We start from the raw sequence: 20518 nt of genomic DNA, 5'->3' as shown, positions 1-20518 counted from the left end.
TGTAAAGGGTGCTCAATCTTGACAACATGGAGCTTCCAAGAGCTTCATTGCTGAGTCAAAGCATTGAAAATCATCAAGCATCGAAATCTGGTTAAAAGCTTGACATCTTGCTCCGGCATTGATTTCAAAGGCAACGATTTCAAAGCTCTAGTGTATACATTTATGGAAAATGGCAGTTTGGAAATGTGGTTGCATCCAGAGGGAAATGGTTATAGTCAAAGAAAGAAATTAAACTTTTTCCAAAGACTATGCATTGCCATTGATGTGGCTTCTGCATTGCATTATCTTCATGACCATTGTGGAATGCAAATCGTTCATTGTGACTTGAAGCCGAGTAATATTCTTCTTGACAATGACATGACTGCTCATGTTGGTGACTTTGGATTAGCAAGGCTCATTTCTGAAAGCACCAGCAATCCTTCTCAACACCAAAATTTCTCAACAGGGTTAAAGGGAACAATTGGCTACATGGCTCCAGGTAATATTTTCCACACTACTTTCTCTTTTGTTAAATTACTACATGAATCAGAATGGCATGGCATATGCAGGATGAGGGGGAAACAGTCTGAGACCCCTGAACTTTGCTTGTGTTAAGCCCTGAACTTTTTTTTTCTCCACATTAAGCCCTCAAGCTTTTATTAAAATTCACATCAAATACTAAAGGTGAATGCCAGATTCTTTTATAGATATACAGAATAGTAATTGTACAGTCTTGATCACATTTTAATATAATTGGAGATGTATGAATTGCAGAATATGGAGTAGGCAGCAATGTGACAACTTACAGAGATGTGTATAGCTTTGGAATACTTTTCTTACAGATGTTCACAGGAAAGTGACCAACTCATGAAGTTTTTATAGATGGCTTAGATCTCCACAACTTTGTTGAGGCTAAGCTCCCAGGACAAGTCAAGCAGCTTGTGGATCCCACATTATTCAATCTAGGAGAAGTGTGGGAATCTAGAGTAGCAGAAGACAATAGGGATGATGAAAGTATTGAAGATAGTGTACAAGAATGTGTTGTATCAGTCCTTCAAATTGGAGTCGCATGCTCTGCAGTAGTGCCACAAGATAGAATGAATATGACGGATGTTAGAAAGTGATGGTTGTCGAATCCGCTAGAAATTAAACTAACTGAAATCACTGATTATGAAATATTTTTTGCAGTAAGTGATAAATCCAGGTCAAACCCTAGAGACTAAATTATTAAATTTCATGCACTTGTGTAATGGAAAAAGAAACAAAGGTTGGGGGGGGGGGGGAGTTAATTCGCAATCCAAAGAAGAAATCAATAATCCAAAATTAAGATCTAAAAATAAGAGACTCTCCAATTAAACAAACTCTAGTCCAAGGTAATTCTCATTCCAATGCATTGATTCGATCATAGACAAAAGAAATACAATTATATCTTATTGAATACTTAACGTAGATTTATTAAACAGCGAGATAAACCCCTGACCTCCTTATACTCATCAATTAGAGCCCAGCACTCTTATTGACTCTAATTATTAACTGAGTTGGTATTAAGCAATCCTCATCAAATTAATAACTGCTTTAAGAAAAGGAAGTAGTTAAGCTGTATAATAATTTATGAAGCATAAATAATTTAATCCACCCTATAGTTTTCTTAGGTTATTATCAAAAACTAGGATCATAATCAATAAAACCTAATTGAGACTCATGTTCAAACTTACACAACAATTACGGATTATGAAGATGAACTAGCAATTGATCTCATCAAATAATTAACTAATAGGCCTTTTTAGCAAATCATTCAATAGATCAAAGGCAAAGAAATCAGAAAATAATAGATATTCAAAAAGACATAAATTAAATTAAGAACCTGGTCTCACAAATCAAGCAAAAGAACTCGAATCCCTTGAACTGAATTAAAAACTTAGCCACTCATGTTCATGGCTTACAGAAAAATAAAGAAAAAATAAAGAGGAAATCTAAAAAGAGAATGGAGAACGAAGGTCTTCTATGGAGAACGAAGCTCTAAATTTGAGATGCTCTTAGCTACTACCCAAAGACGTATTTATAATCAAAAACCTAATCCCAAAGATAGGAACCAAACTAGGAAAAGTTTTGAAATTTACAAGGCCGATTTTCAGCGACTTCCTTTCCAAATCTGCCTCTGCCCTCTTCAGGAAAGTTGTAGCCCTATTTCTTAGCTTTCCAACGGGTACTCATTTGCCCAAATCTGAGTTCTACAGCCCAAGTTATGGCCCAAAAACTGGACTGGTTCAGACAGACGGTCCAGCCCATAGTGACGACTTCATTGCCGTTTTTGACAATTAAAATGGCCTCATCTCACGTCCAGCCCTTCATAGAAGTTGTAGAAGTGGCTCTTAAGGTTCAAGTGGCCTTGGGCTTGCTTCATTTGAACATCTGAAACTCCAGATAAAAATAAATACTGAAACTGATTGTGACACATCAAGTCTAGGCTTTTGTAATAGATCCATAGCTCATTTTATCAACCTTGGAGACTGATTTGGGCTTTGGTCCCCCTTTATCATTTGAAGTGCTCTATCTTAGCTTTTCAATGGATTAAACAGCACTCAATTTGGAGACTCACAACTTTAGAAACACCTGAAAAATACAACAAAGGTCAAATGTTGAAAATTTCTCCATTTAACACAATTATTCCATAACTATCTAAAAATATGCCTAAATGATAAATAAATTTTAACCAACTGAATTAAGCATAAAAACACACTAAAAACACTAAATGTGATGGGAGTAAAATTAATAAATTATGCACTTATCAGAAAGCTGGCATTTCAATTCTAGCTCATTGTTTCTTTGTTATTTCAATTTATTGTTTCCTAATTTTAAGCAAAAGATCATGTCCAGAAATAGTTACTTATTTTTCTGAAGTTAGTGGCTATTAGTGGCTGATTATTCTCATTTCAGTTTTTGGCCACTTTGTAAGTGGCAGCTAGATAGGAAAGTTTGTTATTCTCTTTTTGTATAACATTTGAAATTTCCTTGAATAAAAATGAGTTGGATTTCTTTCCTTTTTGCTTTAAACTTCTATTTTAACAGTGGTATCAGAGCATTATTTAATCTTATAGGACCAAAAACAAAAGCTTTTCAACCCAAAAATAAAATGACATCCAGCAGCCAATCTTTAAACCCACCTATCATCTTCACTGGTCAAAATTATCGCAATTGGTGCAGGCTTTTTGGAAGCCTATGACCTCTGGGAAACTGTGATTGAAGACAAATCAATACCTCCTCTACCAGCAAACCCCACCTTAGCCCAAATTAAATTCAACGGTGAAGAAAAGGCAAAGAAATCCAAGGCCAAGTCACTCATTCAGTCGATTATGATTACGTGTTTCTGAGATCATGGCTTGCAACATAGCAAAGGAGGATTGGGAGAGGCTGAAAGAAGAATACCAAGGTAGTGATAGAACATGCCAAATGAAAGTGTTGAATTTGAAAAGAGAATTTAAGTCCTTGAATATGCAGGAGGATGAAACAATTGGTAAGTATGCTGATCGAATCTCCTTAATTGTTAATAACATTAGACTGCTTGGTGAGGAATTTGCAAACCAAAGGATTGTGGAGAAAGTTCTTGTAACTCTTCCTGAGAGGTTTGAATCCAAGATCTCCTCTCTTGAAAAGTCCAAGGACCTAAACAAAATCTCATTAAGTGAGCTGATGAGTGCTCTTCAAGCACAAGAACAAAGAATGACTATGAGATAGGAGAGGATCACTGAAGGAGCTTTTTCTATGCAAAAGCAACATTTTGGTAAGGGAAACCAACTACCTAACCCAAAAAATAAGAGCAAGCATGATGGAGGAAACAATAGTGAAGGGTCAAAGAAGTCATTCCCTCCTTGCAAACACTGAAAAAAAAAAGAACACACCTGGAAAAGTACTGTTGGTGGAGGCCTGATACCGTATGTGGCAACTGTATATAGATGGGGCACATATCCAAGGTCTGCAAATCCAAAAACAAAGCCTCTAAATCTTCACAAGCTCAATTGGCAGATGCAGCTGAGGCACAGGAGGAGCAACTCTTTGCAGTTTCTTGCTTCTCAACGAATGACCCCTCTGATGCTTGGCTCATTAACAATGGTTGCACACATCATTTGTGCAATAATGCTGAGATTTTCAGGATCCTTGATGATACTTATAATTCTAGAGTAAAGGTGGGAAATGGAGAGTTCTTGTAAGTCAAAGGAAGAGGGTCAATGGTTGTTTCAATAATCTCAGGTATCAAAACTATTACTGATATTTTATATATACCTAGTATTAGCCAAAATTTGTTGAGTGTTGGATAGATGCTTGAAAAGAATTACTCACTATTTTTAAGGATCGAATATGCACTATTTTTTAATCCTTCTGGAATAGGACTATTCTATGTCAAGATGAACAACAAAAGTTTTGCGGTAAATCTTGAAAAAGCAACTGAGCAGGCTTATATAAGTGCTTCACAATTAGTTACAAACTGTGTACGAAGGCTTGGTTATGTCAATCACTGAAGCATTCTTTGAGATGAACAAGAAGGGGCTGGTGGAAAATATGCAAGAATTTCTTGTGATGCTCAAGTTTGTGAGATTTGTCGATAGGGTAAGCAAACAAAGCTACCATTTCAAACTAATCAAGCATGGAGAGCCAACTAGAAACTTCAGCTCATCCACACTGATGTGTGTAGCCCAATGAAAACCAAGTTCTTGAATGGCATTGAACATCAATTGACCTTACCATACACCCCACAACAAAATGGGGTGTCTGAAAGTAAGAATAGGACAATAATGGAGATAGCCAGGTGTCTTTTAATTGAAAAACAAATGCCAAACTAGTTCTGGGTAGAGGTAGTCAATACATCGGTCTATTTATTAAATAGACTACCCACAAAGACTTTATAAGACAAGACTCCATATGAAGCTTGGTATGACAGCAAACCATCAATACACCATCTCAGAATCTTTGGATGTATATGTTATTATCAAGTACCAGAACCCAAAAGAAGCAAGCTAGACAACAAGGCCTAAAAAGGTATTTTCATGTGCTATGGTTCATCATGCAAAGGCTATAAGATTTTCTGTTTCAGACCAGAAAAAATAATTCTGAGTAGAGATGTGAAGTTTGATGAGGCAACTGCTTGGGATTGGGAGAAGCAAAAGGATGCTCATACTCCTCTCTATCCAAAAGTGCAACCTCAACTTGCAGCAAATAAATCGGTGAATGACTTACCTGTGAAGGGTACTAGAACCTTGGAGGACATTTATCAGAGGTGCAGCTTAGTTGTCAATGAACCAACAAGCTATGTTGAAGCACAAGACTCTCAAGCATAGAGGAGAGCTATGCAAGCTGAACTAGACATGATCAATAAGAATGAGACCTGGCAGCTGGTTGATAGGCCAGCAAATCGCAAGGTAATTGGTGTAAAATGGGTTTTCAAGACAAAAATCAATCCTAATGGCTTGATATGAAAACACAAAGCAAGATTGGTGGTGAAAGGCTATGGTGGGAACTACCAGGAAACATTTGCTCCAGTAGCAAGGTATGACACAATCAAAATTCTTCTTGCATTTGCAGCTCACAACTCATGGCAGATTCATCAACTTGATGTTAAATCAGCCTTCTTGAATGGCTTGCTCACTGAAGAGATTTTTGTAGAATAGCCTAATGGTTTTTTAATTCCTGGAAAAGAGGATCAAGTTTATCGTCTAAAAAAGGCCTTGTATGGCTTAAAACAAGCTCCAAGAGCTTGGTATGAAAGGATGGACAACCATCTCGTCCAACTTGGCTTTAGCAGAAGTCAGAGCGAAGCTACCTTATATGTGAAAAGCATAGATGGTGAGTCCTTAGTCGTTTCAATTTATGTTGATGACATGCTTGTAACAGGTAGCAAAATTGAACTAATTCAAAAGTTCAAGTATGAAATGAAGAAAGTCTTTGAAATGACTGATCTTAGAGTCATGAAGTACTTTTGTGGGATGGAAATGATGCGATCTAATGATGGTTGTTTTATATGTTAGCGAGAAATACATATGCGATATTTTACGAGTTCAAAATGCAAGATTGTAAACCTGTGAGCACTCCAATCTCCACTGGTTTGAAGCTTGGCAAGGATGAGAATGTTGAAAAAGTAGATGAAAGCATCTATAGAAGTTTAATTGGCGTATACGTATCTTCTGACAAGCGGACTGACATTCTATTTCTTTGTAAGTTTGCTCTCTAGATTCATGCATTCACCTAGAGAAACTCACCTTACAATTTGCTAAAAGGGTGTTAAGTTATATCAAAGGAACCGACACTTGGGATTTTCTTTCTAGCATCTGCGGGAAAGACCTTGAAGTGGTTGGTTACTCTAACGATGATTGGGGTGGCTCGTTGAATACTCAAAAGCATACGGATATCTATTTTCCTTAGGCTCAAGTTTTTAGTTGGAATTCAAGGGAACAGAAACAACAACTCAATCAATAGCGAAGCATAGTATATTCTTCTTTGCCTCATTATAAACCAGTTATCGGCTAAGGAAGATGATGAAGGACTTGGGGTGTGAACAAGCGAGGCTACCAAAATTATGTGTGACAACATTTCAGCGATGTCAATCTCAAAAATCCGGTGTTTCATGGCGAACTAAGCACATCAAGATCAAATTCCATTTTATTAGAAGTTCAAAAATCTAATGAAGTGTTACTGTTCATTGCTCATTTGAGAATGTTAGTAGTATGCCTAGAGCATATCATTTAGTATGTATCTTGTACATGTTTTATTAATAAAAGGCATTTTCAATTTTCCGTTTACATAACATATTTATGTGTAATAGAAAAGGTCCATTGATATTTTGTTAGAAATTCTATTCTTAAGTTGTTATGAATATGAGTGGCGGTATTTCTAGCACAAAGTATCATAAATTAGTTCTAATCGAGGATAATTCACAATAAGGACATGACTTATCCAAAAAGATTATACTCATGTTTGTTCCCAAGTTATTTATATGAGATATAAATAAGATGGAATGGTGAGTCTCATGCCATAAAACAAACATGATAGGCACTTATGCATGATAAGTAGGCCGAATCAGTGACATTTATGACAAGCATGTGGAGTTTAATCTTGTCAATGCATTGTCATAAATTATATCGATGCATATAATTTTTAGACTGAGATAACATAGTTATCTTGTATATAGGTGGTTTGAGTTTGAAGCTGCTTTCATACTTATCTTGTGCAGGGGTATATGAGCATGTGTTGGCTCCTACTAGTTATATATGGAGGTAGGTGTTGATCAAGATGGAATCTGTTACCCTAAGTAAATAGGGATAAAATCCTATGTTCATTTAATTGTTCTTGATGTTTCAAGTTCTTGGCCAGGACAAACAGATTTAATCAGAAAAGAGTTTCTGATGAGAAAATCTTTTTAATTAAGAATTGGAATTAAAAGAGAACATAATATTCATAGCAAATGGGGTTTGACATAAACCATGACTCATTTCGAATTGGGATTTTATAACAGAGAGATTCTAGTGCATGGTAACATATGATTATAGGTTCATTTAAGATATTCCTTATTACTAATTGGGTGGCCATGGCATGCTATGCTATGTGTTAACCATGGTGTATGAGGTGCCTAAAATGATTTAGAGAAATCATTTATGATAAGAAAGAGTTCTGATGATATTAAGAGTTAATATCATATCTCATTGCCAATTAGTGATGAGCCTAGTGAGTCACACACATACACAAGTAATCACCAAGTTAAATGTGATTTAATTGATTAATTAAAGAGTTTAATTGATTAATTAACAGGTTTGGTTTGCAATAAGATCGCAAAGTCCCTAGCATGGCTTGAAACCAAATTTAGGTTATTGGATATATAGTATAAGTTAAATTTATATTTAAAGTGTTTAAATATGAATTTAATTGTGAGAAATTAATTAGTGGAGATTAATTAATTAATTTATATTTGATATAAATTGATTAGAAGAGGAGAAATAATTATTTTGGGTTGAGAACTCAAAATTATAACAAAAGAGTAATTTGGTCATTTCACAGGGTGACATGTGACATCATGAGATGGTGACACATGGCATCATGGTTTGTCATTTTTCTTTCTATCATGCAAGATGATCAAAGTCAAGATTAAGTCTAGCTTTGACACTTGGCTTAATGTGATTAGGTCAATTAAAATTAAGAGCAATCAGGTGATGACACGTGGCAAGGGTTTTAAGTGATGACCTAATTATATAATGTGATGTTATGAGAAAAAAAGAAAATCAGCCACTCTTCTTATTTTTCTCTCAAGTGTGCCGCCACCCATAGCACTCTCTCCTCTCTTCATCTTCTCTCATCAATTCAAAGGGAATTATCCAAGTTTCTTTAAATTAAAATTGCTAAAAATTGTTTCTAGTATCCTATATATATCTACAACCTCTCTAAAGGAAAAAACCTAAATTAAAATTGGTTGGCAAGGCTTGAGACGCTGGTTTAGGGGCTGCCCATTGGTGATCTTAATGTGGACAAGTTAGAGGGACAACATTTGGGGTCCTAGGTGCTTCACAAAGGTACCTATCACATCTCTGATTGCATCAAAAGTTAGTGCATATATTCTTGTATCAATGTAGAGTTCTAATGAATTAATTTGTTAATTCTAAAATCTTAAATGGCAAATGTAGATCCTAATACATATTAAAAGGGTTTTAATATGAAATTGAACATTGAAATGAATTAGGTACATAATGAATCTTGCATAATACATGCGACCTAGAAGAAAATTTTTGAATTCAATGTTTTAATCTAATAATTTTCATACTTCCACTCCTTCAATGTGAATCCGTTAGCAGACATTTTTACCAAGACTCTACATAAAGAAAGGTTCGAAGATTAGAGACAAAAAATTGGTATTTGTCATCGAAATGCCAAGGAGGGGTGTTAGAAAATTGGAATTTCAGTTCTATCTCATAGTTTCTTTGTTATTTCTATTTATTGTTTCCTATTTTTAAGCAAAGATCATGTCCAAAAATAGTTGCTTATTTTCTGAAGTTAGTGGCTGATTATTCTCATTTCAGTTTTGCCCACTTTGTAGCGGCAATTAGATAAGAAAGTTTGTTATTCTCTTCTTGTATAAATTTTGAAACTTTCTTGAATAAAAATGAGCTGGATTTCTTTCTTTTTTGCTTTAAACTTCTGTTTTAACAAGGGATGTAACAAGCAAACTAAATGCCATCAGGGTTTCTTTCACAGGGACCATAAACTTGTTTAATATGGATTTGATATGTTTGAGAAGCACAACTTTCAGAATAATGAGTTATTTAGACTCATAAAATAGACTCCCAAAAAATAATCGAAGCTCCCCACCACCCCCCTCCTTGTTTTTTCTTTTTATTAATTGTTTATCTCAATAGTGAACTTTCGCATTGACACATATTTCTTCTCGTTGAAATTAAAGCTCAAAAAGGGGAATGCTGTATTTGATTAATGCAACAGTTTCATCAGGAACTTGCATGGGAAAATGAATTTGAACTTCATAATACTCAAAGATTGTTATCAATTAGTGACTAATAACTATGCTATTCTATATAAATATTATAAAGCTGAGTTTTAAAATAGGTTAATACAATATTGTCAAGTGTAAATCCATTGTTTGGCCTAAGAATTTCTAAATATCTCTTAATAACTACATTCCTCGTAGGCTTTTCAATAACTCTTACATCGCATACAAATTACTTGCTAGAATTACCTGACATTATCCATCTGAATATAAAAAATTAATGAATTATTTAATAATTTTGTTCGAGATATTATTCTCGGAGAGCTCTTTAGTAGAGTCAAATGCTGAGGAGAATGGGTCAATTTTCCATAGCTCCGTACGCTAAGGTTTAGAAAAGTGACCAAGTCAGGCTTCCAAGATAGTTAATCAAATTAAGGAAAAGGACCAGCATTATGCTCATGATCATTAATGGCTGCAGAAAAAGATGAACAGGAAAAAGTGTGAGCAAGTCAGGCTTCCATGATAGTTAATTAAATTAAGGAAAACGACCAGCATTATGCTCACGATCATTAAAGGCTGTAGAAAAAGATAAACAAGAAAAAGAGTGAACAAGAAAAAGAGTGAGCAAGTCAGTCATCCTCGATAATTAAATTAAGGAAAATGACCAGCATTACGAGTCTTGACAATTAATTGGCGTAGAAAAAGAAGAAGACCCATGACTATTACTTGCTATAGTATAAATTCATGAATGAAGAAGAAAAGCCTAAATTGTGATATGGAAGAGTAACTCTAGGAAGATGCCTATGTCTTTCCAATTCCAAAGTTTAACCAATTAAATAAATTCCTCATATAGAACAAAACACATTGACCTACTAAATTTCACATGATAGATTTTTTTTAATATAGAAATGTAGAAAATATTTTGTTAATTAAAAATAAAATATAAACAAGAAGTACAAATCAATATATTATATTTTGTATAAATGAAATTAACAATTTATACAAAAAATAATATAAAAATTTTAGAAGATTCAATAGTATTAACATGTATATTGATCAATACATGGACTGTGCGCTCAACTCTTTAGCTCCAACAAAACACGTATGGCATGATGTTTATATAATTTCATAAAATTGACTTTTTTAAAGTTTTTTAATATTTTTATTTTTATATATTTTTATATAATTATAAAATAATATTTAAAAGAATAGTGCTATTTATTTTTATTTGTGATACAATAACTAGTTAAACACGTCTTAAATTAAAATAACTACTTGATTAAATTTGCTAATAACATAGTTGCCATGCATCTATATACTTACATTTATGGGATATTATTATTTTATTTATTTTTAAATCAAAGTTATTTTACCTTAATTATGGATTAACTAATATTTAATTTAAAATTAATTAAAAAATACAATAGATTTTTACATAAAAGTAATATTACATAAACTTATATAATTGTTATAATATAGTGATTTTCTTTTGGATGAAATTTTAAGGGATACCATCTTTTATGATTCCTTTTCTCTAAAGAAAATGACCAAGCATTATGACTCAAGACTATTAATCGCAGAACGAGAAGAAAGAGAACAAGTCAGTCTTTCATGATTCTTATCATTTGGTTTGAAATTTAGAATTTTATAAGAATTTAATTCAATTTTTTGTAATTTGAATAATTTTTTACTTAAAAAAAATTAAATATAATTATGTGTAATTAAACACATTGATTTTTTTTTTACATCTTTATTAATTTCATTTTTTTAGGAATACTATTTTTAAAAAATTTTAAAGGATTTTATTGTCATTGTTAATTTATTTTAGTAATATTTCTTAAACATTTTTTTTTGTAATTTTTTTTATTATAAAGACTATTATTTAGAGCGATAAATTATTTTCATTAACATATTATTATTATCATCATCAAAATATGCATTGTTTAGAAATATAAAAATATGTATTGTTAATATTATTTTAAAATATTAATAAATAATGTCTATAAAACTTTTCATAATATTTATTTAGAGTTATTAGTGTCTTAAATATTTAAATAAAAAATTTCAAACATTATAGTATAATATAAATAAACTTTATTATATTAAAAAAAGAATTTCTTGCAAATTTACCTTCTTAAATAAAAAAATTCAGAGCACTAATCAATAAACTATAGAAATATTATGTTATATAAAAAAGTGAGCAAGTCAGTCTTCCATGGCAGTTAAATTAAGGAAAAGGACCAGCATTATGACTCATGGGCATTAATGGCTGTAGAACAAGATGAAAAAGAAAAAAAGTGAGCAAGTCAGTCATACACGATAATTAAATTAAGGAAAATGACCAGCATTACGAGTCTTGACAATTAATTGGCGTAGAAAAAGAAGAAGACTCATGACTATTACTTGCTATAGTATAAATTCATGAATGAAGAAGAAAAGCCTAAATTGTGATATGGAAGAGTAACTCTAGGATGATACCTATGTCTTTCCAATTCCAAAGTTTAACCAATTAAATAAATTCCTCATATAGAACAAAACACATTGACCTACTAAATTCGACATGATAGATTTTTTTTTTAATATAGAAATGTAGAAAATATTTTGTTAATTAAAAATAAAATATAAACGAGAAGTATAAATCAATATATTATATTTTGTATAAATGAAATAAATAATTTATACAAAAAATAATATAAAAATTTTAGAAGATTCAATCGTATTAACGTGTATATTGATCAATACATTGACCGTGTGCTCTACTCTTTAGCTCCAACAAAACACGCATGGCATGATGCTTATATAATTTCATAAAATTGACTTTTTTAAGTTTTTTAATACTTTTATTTATATATATTTTTATATAATTATAAAATAATATTTCAAAGAATATTGCTATTTGTTTTTATTTGTGACACAATAACTAGTTAAACACGTCTTAAATTAAAATAACTACTTGATTAAATTTGCTAATAACATAGTTGCCATCTATATACTTACATTTATGGTATATTATTATTTTATTTATTTTTAAATCAAAGTTATTTTACCTTCATTATGGATTAACTAATTTTTAATTTAAAATTAATTAAAAAATGCAATAGATTTTTACATAAAAGTAATATTACATAAACTTATATAATTGTTATAATATAGTGATTTTCTTTTAAGATTTTGGATGAAATTTTAAGGGATACCATCTTTTATGATTCCTTTTCTCTAAAGAAAATGACTAAGCATTATGACTCAAGACTATTAATCGCAGAATGAGAAGAAAGAGAACAAGTCAGTCTTTCATGATTCTTATCATTTGGTTTGAAATTTAGAATTTTATAAGAATTTAATTCAATTTTTTGTAATTTGAATAATTTTTTATTTAAAAAAATTAAATATAATTATGTGTAATTAAACACATTGATTTTTTTTTACATCTTTATTAATTTCATTTTTTTAGGAATACTATTTTTAAAAAATTTTAAAGGATTTTATTGTCATTGTTAATTTATTTTAGTAATATTTCTTAAACATTTTTTTTGTAATTTTTTTTATTATAAAGACTATTATTTAGAGCGATAAATTATTTTCATTAACATATTATTATTATCATCATCAAAATATGCATTGTTTAGAACTATAAAAATATGTATTGTTAATATTATTTTAAAATATTAATAAATAATTTCTATAACACTTTTCATAATATTTATTTAGAGTTATTAGTGTCTTAAATATTTAAATAAAAAATTTCAAACATTATAGTATAATATAAATAAACTTTATTATATTAAAAAAAGAATTTCTTGCAAATTTACCTTCTTAAATAAAAAAATTAAGAGCACTAATCAATAAACTATTGTAATATTATGTTATATATAAAAGTGAGCAAGTCAGTCTTCCATGGTAGTTAAATAAGGAAAAGGACCAGCATTAAGACTTATGGGCATTAATGGCTGTAGAACAAGATGAAAAAGAAAAAAAGTGAGCAAGTCAGTCATACACGATAATTAAATTAAGGAAAATGACCAGCATTACGAGCCTTGACAATTAATAGGCGTAGGAAAAGAAGAAGACTCATGACTATTACTTGCTATAGTATAAATTCATGAATGAAGAAGAAAAACCTAAATTGTGATATGGAAGAGTAACTCTAGGAACATACCTATGTGTATATTAGTCTTTCCAATTCCATAGTTTACCCAATTAAATAAATTCCGGATATAGAACAAAACATATTGACCTACTAAATTCCACATGATAGATTTTTTTTTTTTATATATAGAAATGTAGAAAATATTTTGTTAATTAAAAATAGAGTATAAATGAAATACAAATCTGAACATATTATATTTTTATAAATAAAATTAATAATTTATATAAAAAATAATATAAAAATTTTAGAAGATCTAATAGTATTAACAAACATGTAGTTTAGTCAATCGGCGGACTGCGCGCTCTACTCTTTAACTCTAGCAAAAGCATGCAAGGCATGATATTTATATAATTTCATAAAATTGACTTTGCAAAAAGTTTATTTTTATATTTTTATTTATATCCATTTTATATAATTATGAAATAATATTTAAAAGAATAGTACTATTTATTTTTTTTTACACAATAACTAGTTAAATACGTCTTAAATTAAAATAAATACTTAATTAAATTTTCTAATAACATAGTTGCCATCTATATACTTACATTTATGGGATATTATTATTTTATTTATTTTGAAATCAAAGTTATTTTACCTTTGATGGGGCGAATCCGCAAGTATACGGGTCGTCTCGAGTAATAGAGTGATGAGTCAAGTATCGTTCCCACGAGAATTTGCCGTTTGAGTGCCAAACTATGAATGAAGCAATTATTTAGGCTAAAGATTGGTGAATAAATGGTAAATGTAAATAAGCAAAATAAATTGATTAATCTAATTAGAATATGTAAAGAGCAAGCAAATAAATTCTAAATTTATATGCAATTTAACCAAATTAATAATGGGTAATTTGAATCTAAGTCTAATTATGTTTAAGTGATTCCAGAGTTGGAGGTTTATGCATAAATTAATTGAGATTTTTCTTAGGCATTCCAATTTTTAGGGAAAAATAGAGTTTGAAGGTGATTAATTTTAAATCCCTTTGATATCTTTTTTAAGCAAACCAAAGTGTGTTCTAAAATAACCAAACCTACTTTCGTACGATATTTGATTAATTTAAAACCCATTAAGTTTTATAACCAATCATTAATTCCTCTTAAAACCCTAGATTATTTCTAAATCTAAGTAATTTAAGTTCCAATCCTTGATTATCTATCAATGACTTTCACCTTTCGGTCCTTCAATCAAAGATTAACACAATACCCAATGAGTACCAACATTAGGCAAGTAAATCAAGCACACAAGGAAGGAATTAAAACTCATATTTATGTAAAATAAGGAAATACCCAGTCCAAATTCACAAATTAATCTAAATCATATTTTCTAACTCTGAAATATAAAGAGTTTACTCACTCATAATGGTATTTACAAGAAAGATTGATGAAAAAGTAAAGAAAAACATGATAAGAGGACTAAAATAGAAAAATCCAGGTATAAGAACCCAAAACTCTGGTTTCTGAAGCTCCAAACAATGGTTGCAGCAGCTCCTCCCCAGAAAAATGGCGTTTCTCCCTCTCTCTCTATTTATATTTCTTTCCTTTTTGTTTTCCTCCCCTTTCCCCTTGTGGCAAAAACTAGAAAATAATGAATTTATATGGTCCCAAAAAGTTGCCCTAAAAGTGAATAGGAGCCAAGGAGTGGATAGGAAATGAGGTGTAAAATTATCCAAGTCGTGACATTATTCACGTTACGGCGATGCTTAGAGTCTTGTAACCCTAAGCAGCTTCTTCAGCAAATTTCAACCTCTGGTTGCACTGTCTGCTTAAGGTTAAGCAGACCCTCAGCAAATCTCAGCAGGTTGGAATAAAATGGGTTTTTCTGCTCATGCTTGACTTCTAGCTTGACTTATGCTGCACCTTAAGCACTGTCGTTTTACCCTAAGCAGGATCTTAAGCAATTCTCGGCAGGTTGTGGAGCAAAAGCTTGAATATGTAGGATTTAAGCCGTGCTTGACTTTCAGCTTGAACAGGCTTAAGGTTAAGCTTATATGATTATAAGCAAAGTCTCAAGCAAATTTCGGCTAACTTGCTCTTTCAAAGCTTGATTTCTTCAACTTTTCTCCATACTTAAAGAATTTCAAATTTCTTCAAATCACTTCCTAATGCACTTATTGATCTTCGATTTGCCACAAAATCCTATTAAAAATAACAAAATTACAAAAATCAAATATAAAGTATCTAAAGTTAACAAATAAGCTAAAATAAAGCTAAAAACATAAAATATACTAAAATATAAGGGCAAAATGAATGCAAAACTACCCTAAAATGCCTATATGAAATGAGTGTAACAAATTCCTCCAAACTCAAACATTTGCTTGTCCTCAAGCAAATTAAAACAATTAATGCAATTTGGGGTACCTTACCTTAAATTTATGAAAATTACTTATCCAAACTCTCAAGCTTACTTTTAGCCACCAACAAACCATATACCCACTTTCAAGGTACAAAGAATTCAATCCTTACCAAAGTTATCACCGCTTAGCCTTGGGTCAATTATCCATATCATCAAGCCCAAACCAATCAATCACAAAGAATAATCATGCCTAAATAGACTATAGGGTAATCCATAAACTAAAGTGTCTCAAATAATGATGGAAGTAAATGAATGGATTAATGATATCACAATCCCATAGGCAATTCTTCTATTTCAATCTCCACTAATGTAGCAAAATACCATCAAAAGATCAAAAGGACTTTCAAGGGTTGTAATGGGGCTAAGGGGGTGATAATGTGGCTAACAAGGAAAGGATAAAGGTAACAAAATATGAGAATAATCAAATTATTAAAAAAAATCAAGACACAATTTTTTTTTAATAATAATAATAATCAAATGGGAGAAGGAACTTTACAACTATTCACCAATGCTAGCATATAATTTTGAAGCTTTTAGAGGGATTATATAAATAACATTGACTTTGAATTACAATTGTCCCTTTCAATTCACCCCCAAACTCATTTCTTTGTGTACTTGGGTGGTGAATTATTTTACATACCATAATTGAATTTGCTAGCCTTTTTACTTTAGTCACTTCTCCCAACTAATTATTATTATTATTATTATTATTATTATTATTATTATTATTATTATTATTATTATTATTATTATTATTATTATTTTTTAAGTGTATCTATCACTCAAAGAATTATTCTCAAGGAGGGTAGGTAAGTGTTTGGGTTTATGGCTAGACATTAATGTGGGTTCCAAAGAAATAAGAGGGATAAATATAGGCTCAAATTGGTTCCAAAGGGAAATTTTGAAGTAAGGTTGGCTAAGGCTAAAATATGGGTTTAAAATTCAAAGAATGCCTAGATCATTTCTTTTCAAATGCATGCTATGATTTCGCCTTGAAAGGTTTAGAAAGATTGTTCTAGGATTGGTGAGACATCAATTAGCTACTTTTCACCCTAGAGTTTTCTATAGGCAGTCAAAGTCAACGCAATTGATTAGGTAGCCCTTGGCTAAGAAGATATAAACTAAAGTAAGAATCTAATAACTTTGCACCTATTTTGAACTTTCAATCCATCAAACCCTTCTAAAAGTAAGCTTAATTGCTCTTCAAAGTAATTCTCTATCCTCTAAGGATAAGGTAAAAATTTATTTTTATGATATGCATGATCCTAAAATGAATGCATCAATCAAATTAAAACTAAGTATAATCTATACGCAAACTATATGCAAATGTATGTGTATGAGTATAGACATGTGTGTGGTATATGTATAAGTGTATGGATTATCTATATATGAATGAATGAAATGCAATAAATGAATGAATGAAAATTTTAAGGAAAATTTTAAAATTTTGCAAAAATTTTGCCCTCACCCCCAAACTCAAATGAAACATTGTCCTCAATGTCTAAAATGAATGCAAAGATGGGCAAAATTATGTGAACTAATTAATTAATGAAGTATATACAAATGGAGATTAAATCAATATAAGCTCAAGAAGTCCAAAATTAGCTCAAAATGATATTAACAATAAAGCTTAGAGAGAAAAATGTGAAAAAGTATCCCAAATGTATGAATCTACACTGTTTTAGATGTTGCTTAAGGTTAAGCGAGATCTGCATAAGGTTAGGCGACATCTTAAGCTGCAGGAACATGCTAAAAATATATAGAAAGAATTGTAAGTGATTGATTACCTCATGATGAAATGGCTGATTTGGTGAAGGTAAGCTGTGCCACTCATTAATATCCACAAAATTAGAACTGAATAAAGGAGAAAATGCAAAGATAATGTGTACTAAGGTGGAAAATAGGAGTATTCAGAAAAGAACTAGATTCACTACTGCAAAAACATATAGTATAATAAAACAGGAAAGAATAAGCTAAAGAAAATATGTAAGTGTGAGCACAACCATAAAATAAGATAAATCACATCTGTTACCAAAGTTTAAAGTTTAACAAACAAAAGATAAAATGAAATCAAAGACTAGAACAAACACAAGAACAAATACAGAACAAAAACTTGTTAAACTAAATAAACTGCTGCTACTGCTATTGCTGTCAAGGCTTTGTTACTGCTTCAGGTTCTGCAGTAGTCTCATTGTGATCTGAAGCTTCAGAAGCAGTCTCCAAATTTTCTGAGTTCTTTCATTTGCTGGAGCATGTCTTGGCCCCAATGATATAAATTGTTATAAGATTGGGCCAATTTGTTATGAAACTCAACATTGGAAATTACTCTTTATTCTTTGCTTCTTTTTAAGAGATGAAAATCTCTTTTTAAGTTTCTTTTCTAACTTCTTCTTCTGGTTGACCTGCTGTTGACCCATGGTATCAATTTCAACTTCTAAGCCCTTCAAGGTTGCAAGGACATCTGTGGTGTCTGGTGAGAGAGCAAATGGTTGGACAGTGAAGCTAGCTACTTTAGATTCCAAGGATCTTAGGATGGATAAAATATCTGCTGAAAATTGTTGAGCAGTGGTTGCTTGAGGTTCTGCTGGTGCAAAAGCACTTGGTTCTGCAGACCCACTAGCATCGACATCTTCTTTGTAACAAGACATATGTATGTCTTACCTTCTCACAAAGATCCATGTGTAGCAACATTGTGCTGTCTATAAAGGACTCACCAGATACTGGCAGCAGCTTATGTAAACTAGCATTAAAGCCAAATGAATTGGCTATGGCAGTTATATAGCCTCCAAAAACTATGTTACCTGTGGTATGCCTTGTGATAGTTTGGTGCCAATGAGTAGCTAGGAAATGGGCTGTGCTAACTGGTTTTCTCTCCTTGATGCACCACAAGAAAAATAAATCTCCAGCACCCACAATACTATTACTGTGTCCCCTTCCTAAAACAGTGTAAGAGATAAATCTATAGAGGTATTTTAACACAGGATTCACTATCCTAGAGGCCTTTGCTGTCCTCTGCCTATAATAACCTATAAAGGTACAATTTCTTTCAGAACTTAACGAGGATCATAAATGGTTTGTTGCCACTCAATGTTCTTATAGCGAATCACGAAAACCAAAACTTTCTCTCATAGAACCCATGTCTATCTCCCTCTCAATGCCTGCACATCGAAAATAGATCACATCTTTATGCTCAGGAATAGTGGATTTGAAATTCAACCTTAACGAACTCAAAAACTCCAAGGTCAAATCTTTGTCTGTTTGGTTCCCTAATACAAGCAAACTTAGTCAGTTTGACAATATCTAAATAAGCAAATATAGAGTCATAAATTCCTAACTCTTTTAAAATCTACTCATCCATATATTTGTTTTAGAAATGGGCTTAGAAGCTAAACTCTCATAAGCATTTTCATATTCATGTCTTTAAAAGCCCAAGGTAATGGAGAAAGTACCTCCTCTATGTCATCTGCAGATGTCGCAGTCTTCTTTGGAGAACCTTGGTAGGTGAGGAGAGGCTAAGGGTGACTAAGACACGAGGGATTGGAGCCACTTGGTGATGAAATTGTGATGATGACCTAGTTCTTTTCTTGACTAGTTCGGAGAAACACGAGGTGAAGAGTTAAGGTCCAAAGAAATAGAGGTTTCCTTTTCTTTTTAAAGCGGTGGCTTTCTTGGGTCTACGCGGCCGTTTTGGTTTTAGCTTTAGATTTGGCTTGAGTTAGCGCGAGTTGGACATCGGTTCTTGAATCTAGGTTTTGAAAATGGGTGTTTCATTTTGGGCTTCATTTTGTGGTGCGAGAAATTCGGTTGGATGAGGGTCGGTGTTTGGTTTTGGGGCAATGGTGGTGTAGACAGTGGAGGTGATTGAGGTAGTGGTGGTGTTTGCGGTGGTGACTGGGATGGCAGTGGCGGATTGAGATCGGGGTTAGGGTTGCGAGAAGGTGAAAGCGGAGTAGCCATTTCGATTTAGAGCGTTTGGATTTTTGGGTTTATGGGTGGACCACATCTTGGTTCTCACCATTTAATAAAGAGAAATAATCTCTTTAACTTCCCAAGAATGGCCGGAAAAAATGGTGGACGGAGTGGAACAGCACTTTGTTTTATCAGGAGTGAGGGTTTTATAAAAATGGTGGAAATTCGGGACTTTGAAAATGTAGGGCAGACACTTGGTAACTTGGGTTTATGGTTGGGGTTAAGCAGAAATTTGCTTAGGGTTAGCGAGTTTGCATAAGTGCGACTTAGGGTAAGCATGTAGCAAGTCTTTGAATTGACAATTCTAGTGTTGCTTAGGGTCAAGCACAAATTTGCTTAGGGTTAAGCAAAATTTGCATAAGTCTGACTTAGGGTAAGCAACATCATCGACAAATTTGGCGAGTTTTGGGAAAAATTGTGATTTTACTTACCAAAAACAGTCCAAATGCTATGGAATGCTATCATGACCCTCAACAATTACTAAATACACATTAACACTGCAAAATTGAAGAATTTAAGCTCATCATCTCTCATAAACTTATCAAACATAATACAACCATGAAGGAATTGAAAGGCAAATAGCTCAAATTAGGCAT

At 32.0% G+C, this 20518-nt stretch overlaps 1 protein-coding gene across 1 annotated transcript; it reads left to right on the top strand.

Annotated features, from left to right (window-relative positions):
• The first annotated feature begins 63 nt into the window (after positions 1–63).
• On the top strand, positions 64–880 carry LOC131177015 (probable LRR receptor-like serine/threonine-protein kinase At3g47570). Its single transcript, XM_058142027.1, has 2 exons — positions 64–478; positions 754–880. The coding sequence occupies exons 1-2, from the start codon at positions 163–165 to the stop codon at positions 837–839; spliced, it is 402 nt and encodes a 133-aa protein (XP_057998010.1). The 5' UTR covers positions 64–162; the 3' UTR covers positions 840–880.
• The last annotated feature ends 19638 nt before the right edge of the window (positions 881–20518 follow it).

The sequence above is a fragment of the Hevea brasiliensis genome, unplaced genomic scaffold, assembly GCF_030052815.1.
Source record: "Hevea brasiliensis isolate MT/VB/25A 57/8 unplaced genomic scaffold, ASM3005281v1 Scaf31, whole genome shotgun sequence".
NCBI lineage: Eukaryota > Viridiplantae > Streptophyta > Magnoliopsida > Malpighiales > Euphorbiaceae > Hevea > Hevea brasiliensis.
The sequence above is the reverse complement of the archived record's forward strand: the minus strand, read 5'-3'. Positions and strand labels throughout refer to the sequence as shown.

Coding starts and splice junctions, on each gene's coding strand:
- LOC131177015 (XM_058142027.1), top strand. CDS start 163: ATGGAAAATGGCAGTTTGGAAATGTGGTTGCATCCAGAGGGAAATGGT. Junction 479..753: donor AATTGGCTACATGGCTCCAG/GTAATATTTTCC, acceptor TATGAATTGCAG/AATATGGAGTAGGCAGCAAT.